At 39.3% G+C, this 18,059-nt stretch overlaps 1 protein-coding gene across 1 annotated transcript; it reads left to right on the top strand.

The window, feature by feature from the left end:
* Positions 1–281: 281 nt before the first annotated feature.
* LOC144650982 (uncharacterized) lies at positions 282–17,685 on the top strand. Its single transcript, XM_078510832.1, has 17 exons — positions 282–562; positions 2,508–2,747; positions 4,068–4,153; positions 4,813–5,034; positions 5,158–5,472; positions 6,542–6,670; positions 7,145–7,228; positions 7,890–8,000; positions 8,689–8,742; positions 9,569–9,666; positions 10,188–10,300; positions 10,706–11,062; positions 12,077–12,231; positions 13,315–13,427; positions 14,108–14,232; positions 14,622–14,765; positions 15,474–17,685. Exons 1-17 carry the CDS (start codon positions 469–471, stop codon positions 15,752–15,754), a joined length of 2,721 nt encoding a protein of 906 aa, XP_078366958.1. The 5' UTR covers positions 282–468; the 3' UTR covers positions 15,755–17,685.
* The last annotated feature ends 374 nt before the right edge of the window (positions 17,686–18,059 follow it).

Genomic DNA, 18,059 nt, shown 5'->3' with positions numbered 1-18,059 from the left:
TCGACAAGAGAAAACGCGCAATACGAAGAACAGCATCCCGATGCATCTTATCAGCAAAATGTATCTATGTAAATATGGCTATTTCTTACCTTGTTTCCTTGCTTCTTTATCACTTCGTTACCTTACGAGAGGTCTTACACAAAGCACTATTGTGAGCTTCCAAGTCTACTCGGATAATCTCGTGTTACGTCACGGTCACGTCGTTCACGACGTGACCGCGACGAAACACGAGACAAAAATGAAAATACATCTCACTTGGTGTTTCCTCTGACGCATTTCTGATCTCGGAACTCACGTACACGTAATTATTACATCCTGTTTGCGGCTTCAGGCCACTACCTAGAAGGCTTTATATATTGAACGTCTTGAGGAAGTGCAAGTAGCACTCTGCCACATGTGATACAGCTTTCAACTGGACAGTCTATTTCATGAAAAACTTGGACGCCGTCGGCACAGGACAAAAAAATCATGGTCAAAGAACAAAGACTTCGAACAAGCATGTTAACAGCGTGGTTCATGCTCGTTTTTATTTTGCACGTTGCCATTTGCGAAAAATGCGGAGGTATGTTTTCTCGTATTGCTTACTTTGTTTCTTGTATCGTGCGGTACAACTTTATATGTTTACTCATAGTCCTGTATAGTTAGCTGCATCTAAAATAAATTTTAAACGGTTCGCACGCTAAATATAAAGCAACAATAACTGTCTCGCGTCGGCTACCGACATCAAAATTGGAACAGTGATTCTTCTAAATTTGTATTTAAGAAATAGAAAAAGATAGAATTGGATTTTTATTTTATATAAAGGACGAGACGGGATCGACTTTTTGCAACAATACGCCGATAATTAATGCATGATATTAAAATTCGTTTGATATTTGAATACATGTAAGCCAGGTGCTTTTTGTATGATTGAATTTGAATTTCAGTTTTATAGTTTGTGTTCTTGTCTGTCCTGCACAATATTTAACGTACCTTGGCTGGAATTAATCAATTGATGATGCCATATAACTATCACACGATGTCCACGAAATTTTGCAAGTCATTTGTCTGCCTTGTCTGAAGTACAAAATTGTGCTCAAATTCAATAATAGTTTTTAAGGTAGAAATAAAAAAAAAATGATAAGCCAAAAATAAACAAGGATTTTCTCACGACTGAGGACGATTAAGACGGAGTACCAACCTCAAAATAATTTTAAAAGGTCATGAAAAATTGAGCCATTTTTTTCAAGATGGGCTGTCTGTGACACAGCGCAAACCATTTACCTTAATTGTTACTAATTTTCGCGGGAACTTAATTTGGCGAAAATATAACAGGCATATTTTGCGGGACTTAAATTTCGCGATTTGGCCAAAAGAATACATTTAATTAATTTCTCGAAAACTGTGTCAAAATACTAGTCTACATTAACAAACAGTAAGTCTCAACTGATTTTAAATGTCTACGAAAATAGTTTCCAATGGCACTGAACAAAACCACATAACAAAACGTAGCTTAACACAGTTTGACATGTTCTCTTGTAACATTCAGTAGAGCAAGTTTGACGACTGTAACAAGAACATTATGTGGTAAACTTACCATAACGTTGATTAATTATAACGAATTATGTAAAAGGGCATTAAAGTTCGCGTCGTTATTTTTCGCGAAAATTAAGTCCCGCGAAAATAAGTAACAATAAAGTATAGCTTGATCTACACGCAATCCTCCGGTGTCTACCATAAGAAGATTGCGGAAAACCATGCCGTGTGGTTTTCAATTCATTTACTCAAAATCCTTTTCCTGTTTGCCCACGCATGCAATACTTTTTGCAAGAGCAAATTTTTCCTGAAATTAAAGTGAGTTATTCTAAAAAAAGAACGGTATAATGGGGGACTGTATTTCGGGCTCTATGCAAACACGGCTGGAGAAAAACGGGTATGATCTTAGCATGTTCTTTATAGTTAGGTCAGGAGTTTTTATGTAAAAGATTCTTACAAGAAAGAGATGCGACAATTAATTAAATATCTGCTTGAGTTGTGTTCTTCTGAAGTGAACGAGAAGCTCAACTGAATTAACAGAAAGCGAGAACAAATAGCAAAATTTTCTTGTTTAATCATGGCTTCCGAACACGAGGTCGATCACACTCTACATCATGTAGGAGTAACGAAGTGTCAATCACTTGGTATATCATGTATTAGCAATGAACTGTCTGAGAGTGATAAATGAATCATTTCATATACATTACATCAATGAACTGTCTATAACGAATCTAAGCTACCTTATTGTTACTTATTTTCGCGGGAACTTAATTTCGCGAAAATAGAACGGGCATATTTCGCGGGACGTAATTTTCGCGATTTGGCCAAAAATACGTAATTATCATAAAAAATACAACGTTTGAAATAATTTTTCGCGGGTCTTTAATTTCGCGATTTTTGGAAAATCGCGAAAATTAAGTCCCGCGAAAATTAGTAACAATAAGGTATGTACAACAATATCTATTGCCCCTGATCTATTGTTTGCCTTGCAGATGTTTTCGACAAACCCCTCGCATCCTCCTGCCCCACAAAGTACCTTCATTCCTGCTGCCCACACCCAATCACTGAACCGTGTAACGCCTCGGTTACCGCACCTCCTCCGATGCCGCAACAAAGTCTTGGCCAGGAACGTTGGAGGAAACCATTTTGTATGAAACCACAGAATTCATCAGCGTGTGAGGCGGGATTTTTCTTCAACAAATTTACCAGAAAGGTTGAACCGTGTCCAGATGGTAAGGCTGTTCGCCGCCTGTTTATTTGATCGATACTTGATAGGAACTATTCTGCATGATTCTTAACCTAGTCGATGTACATAGCGGGACAGTAAAGAGGCTCCTGATGACAATTTATACCACGTTGTATGTAAATGTAAATGTTGTTTATAGTGGTCATGCACTTAGCTTCATATCTCTTCATATCTCGAGATAGCTAGTTTACAGGCATGCCACTGAAACAGTGGAAACAAATATTTAAATGAACATAACAAGGTTAAAAATCCCAACTGTTGAGATTGGGCAGGGTAAAGAATAGAACTCCGCTAAGAGTTAGAATTCGTTAGAATATAGCATCCCGTTGAGAGAGATTAGCGAAAATAACGAGAAACCTTGCAGCTGGCGAAAGTGATCTAGCGGGCATGACTGATACTCGCCATCGTGACCGTCACCTGTCTTTCTTAACCCTAAAAGTTCTGAAATTACTAAAGAGAAACCACGTTTTTTAACCGGTAAATTTAATTTTTGGGCGCTGTGGTGCTAAATTTCTCTAAACTTTGCTAGAAATGCACTTTCTCGCACAGCATCAAGATAATGATGAACATTTCATGTAAAAATGTACAATATTTTACTTTGGCGCATGCGCATATGCCAAAATTTGGACATTTTTGCGGAACAGTACGGGTATTTTGGCCTGTTTAAGCACCAATTTTACACCAAAAACTGATCACTTTATTTTTCTTCGATTAGCTCTATCGGAATGCAAACAATATTCAAAATGGAAAATCCTGTGGACAGATCTATCCCACCTGTGTTAGTTGCATATCACAAGAATCTGCTGACGTGCAAATGATGACGTCACAAGTGGTTGAATGACTATTCCTCCAAATCCCGGAAAAATCCGAGTTTGGCACAATAAGGGTTAAAAGTACGACACGTTCGCTTGCCATCATGATCTATTGAATATTTATTTTCTTTCTCTCACTTTAACCGCAGCTCACGCACCTACCAGAATGTAAAAAGTCTATTAAGCGAAGGATAGATTGGATAGAAGTATCTTTTAGAACTGTTACTTTAAATAATAATGCCTTAAGCAGGTTTGAGTCTTGAATCAAAGGTGACCGAATGTAAAGCTCAGGCCAAAAGAAGTCGCAAGTTTTCATTTTTTGTGGGCGTAACTTGTCCCAGCTTGCATCGACAAGTTGCGTTCGCCTGACTTTGATTGGGATAAAATTCACATACAAGTGAACGCAAGGTTACGGACGCAAGCAAATCAGTCTTTCGAAGTTTTCCACTCCATTTAACAAGGGCTCACAATGTTGACGTTTTGACTGTTTGCAGGGTTCTATTGCGCCCAGGACCAAGTCTGCATCATACCATGTCCCATGGGAGCATACTGTGTCAAGGATAAGCTGATCAACGCTACAGTAAGTCTTCACCATGTCTTTATGTTACAGTCTTCTCATGGCGGAGGAGGTCTCAGGGGCATTGCTAAGAATATTCCAGCAGGGACGCCCCTTGCATATAGGACCTATTTCTTTTGGTCCTACGGAATTGTGTCGCCTTGTAGAATGTACATGAAGGTTATTAGCCAATATTACAAATAGATGGCGGAACTTGTGAAACGGAACAATGGAAGGTCGCAAGGTTACAAAAATTGATTGTGCTTGAAAGGGCATAGAGTTGGCAATTTTGCATTAAAGTGACTTTTAAATATAGGGGGAAAGTGTTTTATTTTGCTTGTAAAGGGGGGGGGGACCGAGAACCCTGAGACCCCTTCCCTCACTCCCCGAGCAAGGTCGAGAACCCACAACGAACTCGTCCAACATATAACACTAGGTCCAAAATTTGAACCCGGGGCACATTTTTTGGAAGCAAGCGCTGTCACCACTGCCCCGTCCCTGCATCCCCGGTGCTGGAATGCAGGTTCTGTGAATGGCCCAGAGTCCTACAATTCTTTTTGAAGAGCTAAATAACGAGTATATGACTATAAAAACATTGATTTTCTAATGAAACTAAAATTGTCATGCTTTCCATCGCTTTTCTCTTATTTTACTTACATTTGAACCTTGTCTATATCTTATAGAAAAACTCGCCAAGAATATGCCGTGAAAGTGGAAAATGTTGCAGTCCTTCCCAGTCCATTCCTGTGTATGATTCCAAATTGCCTGCGAAGTATATATGTCCTGGGGCCAAGCGCCCAGTCCCCTGTCCAGAAAAGAACTATTGTCCAAAAGTCACTGTCAAGATCACGTGTCCTAAGGGACATTTCTGTCGGAATGGAACTGTTGAACCGCAGGAATGCCCGGTAAACTATTCTTTTATTTGCCTTTAAGTATAAGTTATAACCATAGCTAGTGACAAGAAATGTTATCAGTCCGTGCGCATGGAAAAAAGTATTAACACGCATTGCGTGCCTATTATTTTTCAGTTTCTCTCTATATGCAAGAAGGGCTCTTCAGCTCCAGTCAGTGCCGTGGCCGGTCTCTTATTAATCTTAGCAATCCTCCTGGTGATGCTGTTGCTCCTGTACTGTTTCAACCACGAAGAACGACTCATTTCTCTTTTTCAACGTTATGTAATACAAGGATGTTTTGAAAAGCAAAATGCAACTTCCAGAATTAAGGAAAATTTTAAGCAAATGGCCGCGTGGTTAACCAAAGTGGAAAGGTACCGAGAAGAAGCGAAGCCCAAGGCGCAGACGATCACCATTCGATTTGAAAACCTCAGCCTTGTTCTTATGAAGGTAAAATTTTATCAGAGTCTGTTGTCCATCTCAAGATGACAATCAATTTACTGATAGGGTTAGGTAATGGCGGCTCCTGGTAATGGGTTTTAATTTGGGGTTGAGCATTAAGTGATTAGCACAGCTAGGGAATCGTTGACAGGCTTGATTCCTAAATAAGAACTTTATTTAAGTGTCTATTCTTCTAGCTAGCCTTAAGCTTACTAATCGGGGACACTGTTTAAACTAAAATATAATATAAGTACAAAAACGATTCTGGTCTATTTACATTAAATTATGCTACATTTTCCAATACTCTTTGTATTTACATCTAATTCCTACAATTAAGATACTACTTTAAAATACGGAATATCGAACCTATATTTAATACTTATAGGGTGGTTTCGGCTCAAGAGTTGCAAAGGTGACACCCTTTGCATGTGTCTCCTCCGACAAGTCCACTGAGTTCCCTTCCCCTGATGTTCGCCTTGAATCGCTGCAAGGACGTTTCGTTTTTGTCCCTATTGTCTAATTTCGACCACATCAATGGCCCAAGGAAACGAAGGGAATGTTTCCCGTACTTGACAGTTCTTACTCTGGGTACGTAAAAATCTGAGTTCCTTAAGCTATAGCTCGAGGGTGATCTAGGAAAAAGCTCTACTACGTTGCTAGGCAGTAATCTATGTTTCACTTTAAACATGAAAACTGCGATCTCTTGCAATCGTTTGTTATACAAGCTGGTCATCCCCGCGCGTTCATCCCCGCGCTGGTCATCCCCGCGCGTTCCTCTCAATTCATGCAGGCTGGATCGCTATTTAACTTCCGTGCGGCAAAGGTACACTGTAGCCTCTCTGACCGTCAAAAGGGGCGCAGTAGGGAGTGTTCAGGAACTAGGTACACTGTAAAACAAGAAAACAAAAGACCGCAAATACGGAATTAACCAGCCTAAGCAATTGTTTGACCAACAAACTGAGATAAAGTACCAATTAAGATACTCATATAGAGGAATCCCAAGGAACACATTGTTGGGAGAAAGTTGTTTTCTCATACGATTTACGATGAGGTTCTTTTCTGGATTTCTATTCAACAGACAAAGAAAGAGGTTCTACAGGGCGTCAGGGGTCAGTTGCTTCCCGGGGAAGTTACTGCTGTCATGGGTCCCTCGGGATCCGGGAAAACGACCCTGCTAAACACGCTGAGTGGAAAGGCATATTACGGGGTAAGAGCTCAACGCAAGTTTTCATTAAATTGATACCCACCTTTCACACGGACTGAAAACTTGAAACAAACGTGTTGCAAGTTTCTGTTGCTAAAACATTGTTTTAATCGCTGCAATACATTGCTTCTGTTGTTGTTATTGTTGTTGTTGTTGTTGTTGTTGCTGTTGTCGTAAAAAAAGGCCCCCCTCCCCCCTCCCCCCTCCCCCCGCGGACCTCAGCCTGGAGTGAGCCCCCAAACATCAGAAGCAAAAATCCTTTCGATATTAACGCCGAATATAAATTTATGGCCCTTGATTTAAATTTGGCTCCTAGAAAGCAGTATTATTTTTTTCGATTGTAAAGCCTCTTATTGAATAGATTTTATTGTATTTTATGCTCTTTCAGTGTTTACAGAGACTTTTAATGTTTATTTGGTACGGTAGAGAAATACTACTAGTTATACCCGGGTAGTTATATTGTCTTGTTGTTTTCAGAAACGCGATGGTCGTCTTTTCATCAACGACAAAGAAGTCAAAGACTTGGGTGTTTATAGAAACCTGACTGGATTCGTTCCGCAGGTTTGTTTGCTTTGTGGATGCTTAAAGCTGATTTCAAGTCCGTACTGCGCAGACTCGGGGTTTGTTTTCGTTTTTGTTTTGAATTCGTTGAAACGTTACACTTCGGTGACAGCATACATGAAGTTTTTTAGACCGCCATTACAGTTCGTTTCGTTCAAGAATTTCCGATGAGCTGAAACGTCGGTTTGAAATAGCGTCAATGTTTCTCTACTCTTTATTATTTGTTCTGCAAGGATATCTGGCGTTAATTATGAAGAAAAAGGTAAGTTTGTCGCGGAATTTTTAGTTTTGCTTGTAAACATTCCTTCGTGTGGGCTCACATAAACATTGCAGCCGAGATTGCGCAGTACGGACTGGAATTCATCTTTAACATTTCCGATAAAATTAAAGGGAACCTCCACTCTTACGATATTGTGAAACAATTGGGCAACCATTACTCGTCATAAAATCCAAAATGGCGGCGCGCGGAAAATTTATAAGCCATAATCTTTTCCAATTTTTTGTCACTGTTTAATGTAATTTTTCCCTTGTCCTGTAAAGTTTGGAATTTAGGGATTACTTCAAACAATTCAACGTCAACTTATCTTAAAAGTGGAGGTTTCCGTTAATAACTTGTACGTGTTTGACGCCACTTTTCACTGACATAATTCTTTTTCTGTAGGAAGATGTAATGCACAGAATGTTAACGGTGAAAGAAGTATTGATTTATCAAGCAAATCTCAGACTCCCGTCCACTATTTCCGAGACAGAAAAGAAAATTAAAGTTAACGAGGTAAAATATGGAGTTTGTGTTGATGGTGTTAATGTAGTTGTTAACATCTTCCCGTCCTGAATTCTAGTCCTGGAATGTGGGAGGCGCTGTCTCTATGGTAAGTACAAGTGCGTTACGTTGCGCCAGGTCTGGGCGAGCCTTTTCCCGTTCCTGTGTTCTTGGGCAAGAGACTTTACTCTCACAGTACATCTATCCCCTCCCCCAGGAGTTGTTCTTTGAAATGAGAAATGGCTGAGGCAATCCAAAAAATGCGATGGACTAGCCGGCCGGCCATACACGGGGATAAGCAATACTAGCCGCTCTATGCTTTGGAAACTGGGGTTATGCAATAGCTTTGTCACTACACTGCACTTTGACAAATAGATTTTGACTGTTTGCCGTGATTTGCTTCACACTGCCAATCATACAGTACATGAATCGAAAGGAGTTTTTGCTTTCGTCGCTGGAACATTTCTGGGATACTGACAAAATCTCTCCGAGCGGCCGGTTGTTGAAATGTTAATGCCCGACCTCATGGAACTATTTTTCATTTGCCTATCTTTGACTAGTTACAGTTTCTACGTAGATTTGCGTAGTGCAAATCATAAAGATAAACAATGTTGACCAGTGCTCTTATTTACCTTTTCCACAGACAAATGCAACAACATAAGTTCGAGACTCACAAAACTTATATTCTTCCCTTTAAAAGGTTTTGGAACTACTTGATCTGAAAGGCGTCAAGGATACAAAGATTGGTGATGAGGTATGGTGTACTGTGTGTCTTGAAAAAAAGGTGTTTTAATCGACGTAGTTTGTGCTTCACGTTCCCTAGCCTTCGCAGTCACCTTAGCATGTGTCACCCGTCACCTTAAAACTACATCTAACTAGTGCTTGCCTTGTAGCCGCCGGCCTTGCAAACCACTGACATCGCAGTCACTTTGGCTTGAGGTTCGCCTCGTGTTTTACAGATAACCACCAATCTACAACAGGCGAAGCTTGTTATTGCTTTATTATGGCTCAACGTTTGAACATACTACTCTTCCAAACTGCTAGCAGCCAAAGGACTTTTCAATATAGAGCGACCTCTCTGTGGAATGAGTTGCAGCCTGCACTCCAACTTAGTCCATCCGTGACGGATTTCAAGCGCCTACACAGGCGAAAACTTCTTAATGACTGTTTTATTTTATTTCATTCAACCTTTGTCTTCTTTTCACTTTATTATTGTTATGTGCATGTGTTTTAGCTTTCTGCGTTTTTTTTTAACTTTGTAATGTACATTGACTCTGAGAAGTCTCGTGGGGACGAGCCAATAAAGCATGTATGTTTGTATTACATGTTAGACATGTTAGACCAAGAGCATTGTACAAGTTATTTGACATATGAATAGTCAAAGATACCTCTCACATAAAAGGAGCTATGCTACGGTATATTTCTACATTGAATCAATTTACTGTGACTACTTGACTGTGAGAGAGTAAAATCAGTTAGGAATCAGTATGAATCCCGGGATTTGTTGCCTCCTCTTTTGCTCGTAACCAACCTTGAAACTCCAGTGACCAATTCTAACCCTTTATTCTTTGTGTTACAAGGAATCAAGAGGCATTTCTGGAGGACAAAGGAAGCGAGTTAACATAGGCATGGAATTGGTGACTGATCCGACTTTGCTCTTTCTTGATGAGCCTACCAGGTAAAACATGATTGTGTCGAATTGTGAGGAATGGGAAGCATCAGGGTGTATGCTTTCTCAGAGGGCGCAATTAGAACTGGGAAGTTATTACAAGCAAATGATCAACAACTTCTCCCATTGTTGGATAACAATTGTTGTGATGAAATTAGCAAGATTGCCGATTTTGAGGTTTTTGATGTCTAATTGTAACTTTTTATGGCAGTATAAAGTCTTTAAAAATTACGCTAGTATGTACTCACAAAAATCCCGGATGAAAAGCTGTTTCAAATGGCTCACAATGCCATTAAAAATTTCATACTTTCAAACCGCCATAAAATCTGGATATCCGTGCTGTCAAAATTTGCATTATTACTAATCGGTTTTGGGAATCTATTCCACGACCAAACTTTATGATTGTCAATTGTTATTTGGTTTGTTTCTCGTTTTTAAGCTCTGTAAGTGATTTGGGTAGGGGTTGTAGCTGGACATTAATTAAGAATGTAATAAGCATGCGTTTCGCTTATTGCCGTTTTTCCTTGTAGTGGCCTAGACAGTACTTCAAGTTTGATGGTTGTTGATGCATTGAAGGCCGTTGCTGAAGAAAGAAAATTGACGATTGTCTGCGTCATTCACCAGCCAAGATACGAAATATTCAGTGAGTGTTTGTTAGCCCTACAAAAGGAATAAAAGTGCAAATGGTTTTGTCAATGTAAATGTAAATGTATAGTACTCATGCATTTAGCTATATGTCCCATGCATTTAGCTATATGCCACTGAAACAGAGGAAACAAATATTTTAAATGTACATATTATAGTTAAAAATCCCATCTTGCAGCAGGCAGACCAGTTGGTTATATACAAAGCTCGGAACGGCCGAGAAACAAATCCAACTAGTGGTGGGGTGGAGAGTTTGAACCCGAGACCTCCAGATTACAACATAGCGCCCTAAACCACTCGGCCACGTTGCCTCTTTTTGCTCTAGATTTGGGCACTATTGCTAATTTTGATTACCGAAAGTTACGCAATGAACTAAACCCGTGGGTGCTTGAATATTTTGCAGGTAAATTCCACAAAGTTCTCTTCCTTGCTCCGGGCGGAAAAACCGTCTTTCAAGGAACAGTGCCTGAAGCAGAAAACTACTTTGACAACCTTGGCTTTGAAAAGCCCGCGAAAGTAAACCCAGCAGATTTTTACATGGATGTGATTGGTGGAATGTGCGAGAGCAATCAATCACACATTACCTCGTTACCTGAGCAGTGGGTGCAGTACGAAAATAACGCGGGCGCTGGAAGAACTGAGAGCGCTTCTGGAGATTTCAGTAATCCAGTTTTAGGGCAGGCTGACTCAGCAGTAGAACTAGAGCGAGTTTCGTTTCATGGATCTGAGGAACAACTGATGGTAATCCAAGACAACCAAGGTATTTACATAGAGGATAAATACATGGTTGCGCGTTCAACTCGATATCTCACGAGTGAGCACATAAACCTACTAATAACGAGGGCTTTAGCGATTTTTCTAAGATTTGTCCGAAGGTCATACGAATGTGTCCGAACATTTTCCGAAAATTACCGAAGATTGGGTAAGATTGCCGAGGAAGATCAGAAGATGTTTCGACTTACTATCGATACACTTTGGCTCATTTACCATTGAAACATGGCAAACTCGTCAGCAAACGTGACGAAATCGATATCTTAACATGTGAAAGATATCATATCTTTTACAGTGTAAAGAAATCCTGGTAATTCACTTTAGTCTATACAAAGTCCATTTTCGAGTTCGCCAAGACCACTTAAGAAACACATCTCTACATGAATATGCTGGGCCATAAAATGAAACAATGCACAAAGGTCTTTACAAAGCTCATATTCTCACTGGTATTTGTAAGTATTTTACTGCAGATTGAGACTAACGTTGTATAGATGCGCCCTAAGTCTTTATATCCAGCGATTTTGGTAAACTCGAATCAAGGTTGGATATGACCGTATCGTGATAATTGTACTTGCTGAACCTAGAAGTGAATCATATAGGTGAAAATGTAATTTCATTCTTGAATCATTTTGATAAGTATCAGATGTTTATCATCAAATGGAAAAAAATCTAGAAGAATACCGTACTGGGTGCCTGGATTTTAGAGAGGTTAAGCGTGACGTTTATTTTTCCTGCGAACGGCAAAAACGCAACTTCTGCCGTCTACCGTTTGGCATTCGTACGCGGAAATGAGTAGTTTTTTGTTTGTTGTGAATGTGAAATTTTTTTCCCTTATTTATGAGGGATTCATTTAAGAATTCGATAAAAAGGTAGCAAATGAAAAGCAAGCTTGCGTTTGCCGTTTGCCATATAACGTCAAGCTTAATCTCTCTATAACTACAGAGGCTAGACGAGCGTTACTTGTGATATTTTAAAGCTACTGTTTCAATTTTTGTTTTCTCAGGCCAGCAAAACAGGGCGATGCCTAATTTTTTTATCCAATTCTTCACTTTCCTTCGTCGTGAAATTCGTCTTCAGTTGCGTCTTTCCCGTTCTCTTCTTCTGGATCAGTTCCTGGTGTTACTAGCCGGGGGTACCCTGGGGGCCCTTAGAAAACAGGTTAGTTAACCTATATTTATAAAAAGTTCAATAAATGGAGCGTAAATATGCGTCTGCTACGTAAACCGTTGTCATGCTTTGTGGTACTGGCTGAAGAGATTCTGTGTGTGCTGGTTATACAAGAAGTTTCTTTCTGCAATTCAAACTTCTTTATATACTGCTAGCTTTACAGGGCGATATATTTAACACAAGAAATTATTGGTCTGCTTGTGACAGTGTGCCAACTGCTCAAACTATCGAATTTATAAATTTTGCCAATTTTGACGATTTTTTTCCTGCCCAAGAGTAGCATTAATACGGGAAAACCTTCGATATGTGTTAAAGGATACGATGTAAGGCGGAGAAAGCGTACCCTGGGTACCTTATTACATTATTATACATATTGCATACAGTCGAATTTCTCATTGGCTGAGAGTATACTCCTCATTCACGCTGGTTTGGAAATGAGATGTCATATTTACAGACAATAAGTAAGCACAACTGAGTCGTTTCTACATATAATAGAGAGTGATAATAGCGTGTGTATTAAAAACAACGGTAAAGAAATTCCACATTCCGTGAGGAAGAAACTGCAAATTTGGGTCAAGGCTTTGAACGTATCAGTTGAACAATTATTTGCGTGATAGCGAAATTGTCAAGACCTTAGGTTTGTGATATCCTCTTAGCCTTAACTTCGGCAGATTACAAAAAACTTGCCCTTGATAATTTGACTGTCATGCGAAAACTAAGTCCAATAATAATTAACAAGCAGTCACTCAAGGTAAAAAAAAAGATAAAGCGACAAGAGCTTCTGCTTTATAGTGACACATGCACATTCTCGGAGACCCAGGGGCAGTTAGTGGGGGCGACGGGTAGCTTATCGGGACGACGGGATTTTTGGGCGAAAGTTTACGCTCTTGTTGTAAACTTTCGCCCGAAAATCCTGTCGTCCCGATAAGCTACCCGTCGCCCCCACTAACTGCCCCTGGGTCTCCGAGGATGACATATGCACTGTCCGTGACTTTGCCTCCTCTAGTCCCACAGACTTGTTTACGGAATCTCCGAATACCATTTTGATTGTGTTTTTTTTTTTTTTGTCCGCAGGCTCCACTTGACGAGTTTTTCACTCTGGTCACATTGAGTTCTCTAGCAATTGGTTTGACCGCCATGTTATCATCTCTGAGATGTTTTGGTAGCAGCAGAACCACGTTTTGGCGGTAAGTGAGGGCTCTTGCTTTTGTTAACAGGAGCTTGGAAAATCAGCTCTTCTCAATAGTCAAGTATTTGTGCCAAAATCACGTTTGAAAACCAGCTTACAAGATATTAATATCATTTTGGATAGCATAGCAAAGGTACGAAAAATTGTCAGAAATATTAGAAAACCTGTTCAAGTTTAGTTTACAAACTAGCGGCTATCGTAAATAAGGCCTATTCTCCTGTCTGTCCAGTCGGTCGGTCGGTTGGTTGGCCGGTCGGTCTGCCGTTAGTTCGTCCGCCAAAATACATACCGTTCACACAGTCACCTCGAGATACTTTTCAATAGGCTCCTTTCGATATATTGAAATTCAGCTTGGAAGCGAGGCCTAGAGGACACAAACAAAAGGTTTTTTTAAGCATGTTTATTCATTTCTTTTCTTTGTGTCCTCTGGGCCTCACTACGAAGCTGAATTTTAATATATCGAAAGAAGCCTATTTGTACTCCTTTTATTCGTAGAATTGATTATCTTGCAGTTTCCCTTTCCTGTTTCGTTTTCTTGAACAACCATTTTGTTTTAGTTTTAATATTGGGACGGTTATATCAAAAGCGTGCAGCTACTTGTCAATTGATCGTGAATTACAATAGGAATGGACTGTCTCATTTAAAAACTCATGTAATACTATTAATTAACCATTTCAGGGAAGCAGCCTCTGGCATCAACAGAGTCAGCTATTTCGTGGCTGTCAACGTCGCCCAGATTCCCATAATCCTTATCACTCCCATCGTGTACCTGAGCCTGCTGTACCCACTGGTTGCGCCGAGAGGTGAGGACGAATAGCCCATTGCAAAAACATTAAAGAAGCTGGAACGAGTATGTGAAAAGCTAAACCATTCGAATCGGCGGTGATAAGCAATTCAACCAACTTCAAGAGCTTTCAGTTACAGGGTGGAAAAATGGCGGGCTTGTGGTTCAAATCCTTACGCTGTAACTTTATGGCTTTCCTACCATTCCATACAAACTGTCTTTTTTTGTTTTCGATGTTTTAAATGTTGTCATTTTATTTCCAATTTTTGTTATTTTATTTTCTGAAAAATTATTCTCCTCGGACTATGTTTAATGAATAGATTATACATCCGCACGTTTCCTTTAAGTAACCCTTACATTTACATACTTAACAGGCTTTTTGTACGTTTTTCACGGAATCCTTTTCAGGTTATTTTCGATATCATTATTACGCCACACTCGGAGCTCAGTTTGCCTGCACTGGAGTTGGATACTGTATATCCGCCATCTTCAGTCCCAAGAACTCACAAATGGCTTCCGTCACTTTTGCACTGATCTGTTCTCTTGTGTCAGGTAAGCAAAGATCAAGTGTGCAATAACAAATGTGTAGGGAGGGAAGGGGTGGGGCAATACGAATCACCCCAAGAACTCACAAACGGCGTTTTTACCGAGTTATTTTCGCGCTCATGTTTTCTTGTTTAATGATAATGACAATGGATTTATATAGTGTATTTCTCATATGTATATGTCCAAATGCGCTGTACACGTACTATGCTCTACTACACACAAAGGCCAGACCACAACTGACCGGGAGCTTCGTGCCCTACTCTATGCAATGTGGGTTCTTTAACGTTCCCTGCTATGAGACTAAGGATACAGGCGACGGCGACCTACGATTTATTGTTCTTTTCCGAGAAGACTAGAATGCAGATGCTATTACAGTTATTTTGAGAACCTGAGTGTTGGTCCGGTCTGGGTTCGATCCCTCGACCTCCCGCACAGCAGTCAAGTGCTCTGCCAACTGAGCTATCAACTATAAAGTAGGCAAAAGTGAGGCCCTGCTTACAGCGATCCATGTAAAATCTCTGTTTGGTCGTGTCTTACGCGCGAAAATTCAAAACCGAGCAGCAACCAATCAGAAACAGTAAAAGAATCTTTTTAGAGCTACGTCATCAGTGTGGAATTTTTTGCGTCGAATCGTAGGCGTCTCTTTAAGCGGGAAAAAAGCGCGCAAAAAGAAATATCGTTTTACTCAGGCTTCTATATCTTTATGGTTTTCAGGTAGTTCTCCTACACTGTGTAAAATGAACGGCTACAAATTTTTTGGGCGGTTGATGTACAATCTGTCTTACTGCCGCTGGTATCTAGAGGCGTTGTTCGAGAAGGAAGCTATCCGTTACCCAGACGTCTTAGCGCCCTACGTGCATCGGCTATCCACCAGGAATGGATACACGCTGGATAACTACGGCACATGCGTGGGAGTGTTGTTTGCCATGGGGTTTGCATACCGCGGGCTGGCTTTGTTGTTTATGTTGTTTACCAACAGGGGAAAGCAGCAGTAAATAAAAAATAACTGAATAAAGCAATTAATGAGCTCAGGTGTAATTTATTTCCCCCTCCTAGAGCAGTTTTCAATTGAGTGTCGTATCACAAACGACACAAACAATCCAGTGAACCAATCAAAACTCGAAGCAAATACATGTAGCTGGCACGAAGCGCGGGAAAACGTGCGCGAGCGAGTCGCGATTAATTTTGGTTTTACTCCTGATTGGCCGAGAAAGTGGCGCGAAATTTTTAAACCAATCACTAAGCGTAGTGAACGCAAAACCAAAGCAAACGCAAAGTACTTTCGACACTCAAGTGAAAACCGCTCTATTCAACAACAACAACAAGCTTTATTTGCATGACTTTAAATAAATGCAGTATTGCAAAAGCGTACAACTAAACTTAAGCGAAACTTATAACAATAATAATCATGTAATAAGAAGGAAAAAAGAAATTATGTATGTGTTACATTACTTTCATTCGATAGAAGATTATTTCGTAAAGATAAGCATCTCACAATGAACTTCATGAGTTGAGTATTTAAATAATAATTATCAAAATTCATTAATTTTTTGGTGGCTTGCATAGGAGGTAATTGTGTTATGTTTGGTATTTGATTCTCTATTTTTTTGTAAAATTCATCTCTAAAACTACAGCATTTAGTACAATGGAAAAGTAAATGAACTTCGTCTTCAATTTTGTTTGATTCACACGTAGGGCAGAGTCTATTATCCCTTGGGATTTGATCATATCTACCAGTTTCGATCAATAATTTATGATTACCTATTCTAAGTTTTACTGATTCTTTCAGGTTATTTAGTTTTCTTGTAAGATCCAAATTGCAGGAAGGCGTATATTCGTCCTTAAAAGTGTTATAGAATTTTAATTTCTTATAGTTTTGAATAGTGTGTTACCAGTGTGAAATATACTTTTGTTGCACAAGACTTACATAGTGTTTAATCTTAACATCAGTTAAGAGAGTAGGGTCAAAATCAGGCAAATTTATAATATTCAAACATCCTCATGGCATTAGAGTAAAAACTATTTTTGTTGGTGTTATGAAGATCAGTGACATAAAAAAGATTTGTTTAACAATAGAATCATTTTCCTTATTGTGGAGATCAGTATAAGGTGTAAATAGTTGTTGTTTAGTTTCAACTCCCTATAAGAGTGTTTTGCCTATAAAGAAACGATAGATAAACTGTGTCAAAGCAAGGTACATTAACGACGAAAATGTTCGGACGGATTAACCTTTGAGCCAAAAGATGTCTTAACTTTTTTCGGTCCGTACAGAAACGCAGTCCTCAGAGTATGCATTGTTTTTAAAATAAACATATTATGGTAAAAGTAAGCTTTTTCATAGCAAGCAAAGCTTATGTAAACACAACAGGAGTGTCATTTTCATACATTTAATAGTTTAAATAATCAGTCCTGCATTACACTGGATGACTGGGTCTTCAAAGTTCACAAGGTTCGGCTCTTCAGACTATGAGATTCTCCTTGACGTGTTTATGATAAAGAACCTTCCACGTTTTCTTTCGATTTGCTGAAGGTATGTCTTGTGGTTTGCTAAAATGCTACATTCAAACTGAACAGTCTTAGAAAAGCTATGTTCAATACTTTTAACATTTTTGCCTGTGTATTGTCTCGGAGTTTTTTTTAGTGTTTTTTATTTATTGATTTTTTTAAGAAAATTCAAATGCCAGGGGGTTTGGCCTGGGAAATCAGAGTACTAGAGTTCGACTACAGCAAGAGTTACTCGTAAGTAAAAACTAAGCAAAATTATCTTTAATGCTATTTTTTTTCCGCTTGGCCCAGCCACTTAGCTCGATTAGCCTTAGCTATTTCTAAGTGGCTGTGCTCTTTTTATATTGTAAATGTTTCCTCTTCCATGTATTTATTTGTTGTAACTCTTCTGGGCACGAAATAAAAGATTGTTGTTGTTGTTGTTGTTGTTGTTGTTGTAGTAACTCATTATGCAACACTACCACCGAAACACACCTATTCATAGGTTTTGTCAATTTTAGCCAAAATTGGATTTGTTCACTTCTACAATTTTTTTTTACGTTGGCGACCGAAAGACAAGAATAAGCAGAAATTTCTCACGCAGTTACAATTACACAGGAGACAAAAATGGCGCACCTATAAAAAGAAAGTAATTGATTTCTCGATCAAGAGAAGTCTTTCATGGCCTACCAATAACATCCAAATATAACAAGCCTCAAGACTCTTGCGTACGAACTTACTCTGTTGAAAAAGGGCCTTGTGGCTGCAATGAAATATATTCAAATTTCAAGGTACCGTTAATCAGTGCTTGATATT

Source organism: Oculina patagonica, chromosome 4, assembly GCF_052425735.1.
Source record: "Oculina patagonica isolate OP01 chromosome 4, crgOcupat, whole genome shotgun sequence".
Classification (NCBI taxonomy): domain Eukaryota; kingdom Metazoa; phylum Cnidaria; class Anthozoa; order Scleractinia; family Oculinidae; genus Oculina; species Oculina patagonica.
Note: the sequence above shows the minus strand (reverse complement) of the source record. Positions and strands in the feature narration are given on the sequence as shown.

What these genes read in the sequence shown, in the direction of transcription:
- LOC144650982 (XM_078510832.1), top strand. Translation starts at nt 469, where the DNA reads ATGGTCAAAGAACAAAGACTTCGAACAAGCATGTTAACAGCGTGGTTC. An exon ending in GGTTGAACCGTGTCCAGATG is followed by an intron (nt 2,748 to 4,067) that starts GTAAGGCTGTTC and finishes GACTGTTTGCAG; the next exon opens with GGTTCTATTGCGCCCAGGAC. An exon ending in TCAGCCTTGTTCTTATGAAG is followed by an intron (nt 5,473 to 6,541) that starts GTAAAATTTTAT and finishes TCTATTCAACAG; the next exon opens with ACAAAGAAAGAGGTTCTACA.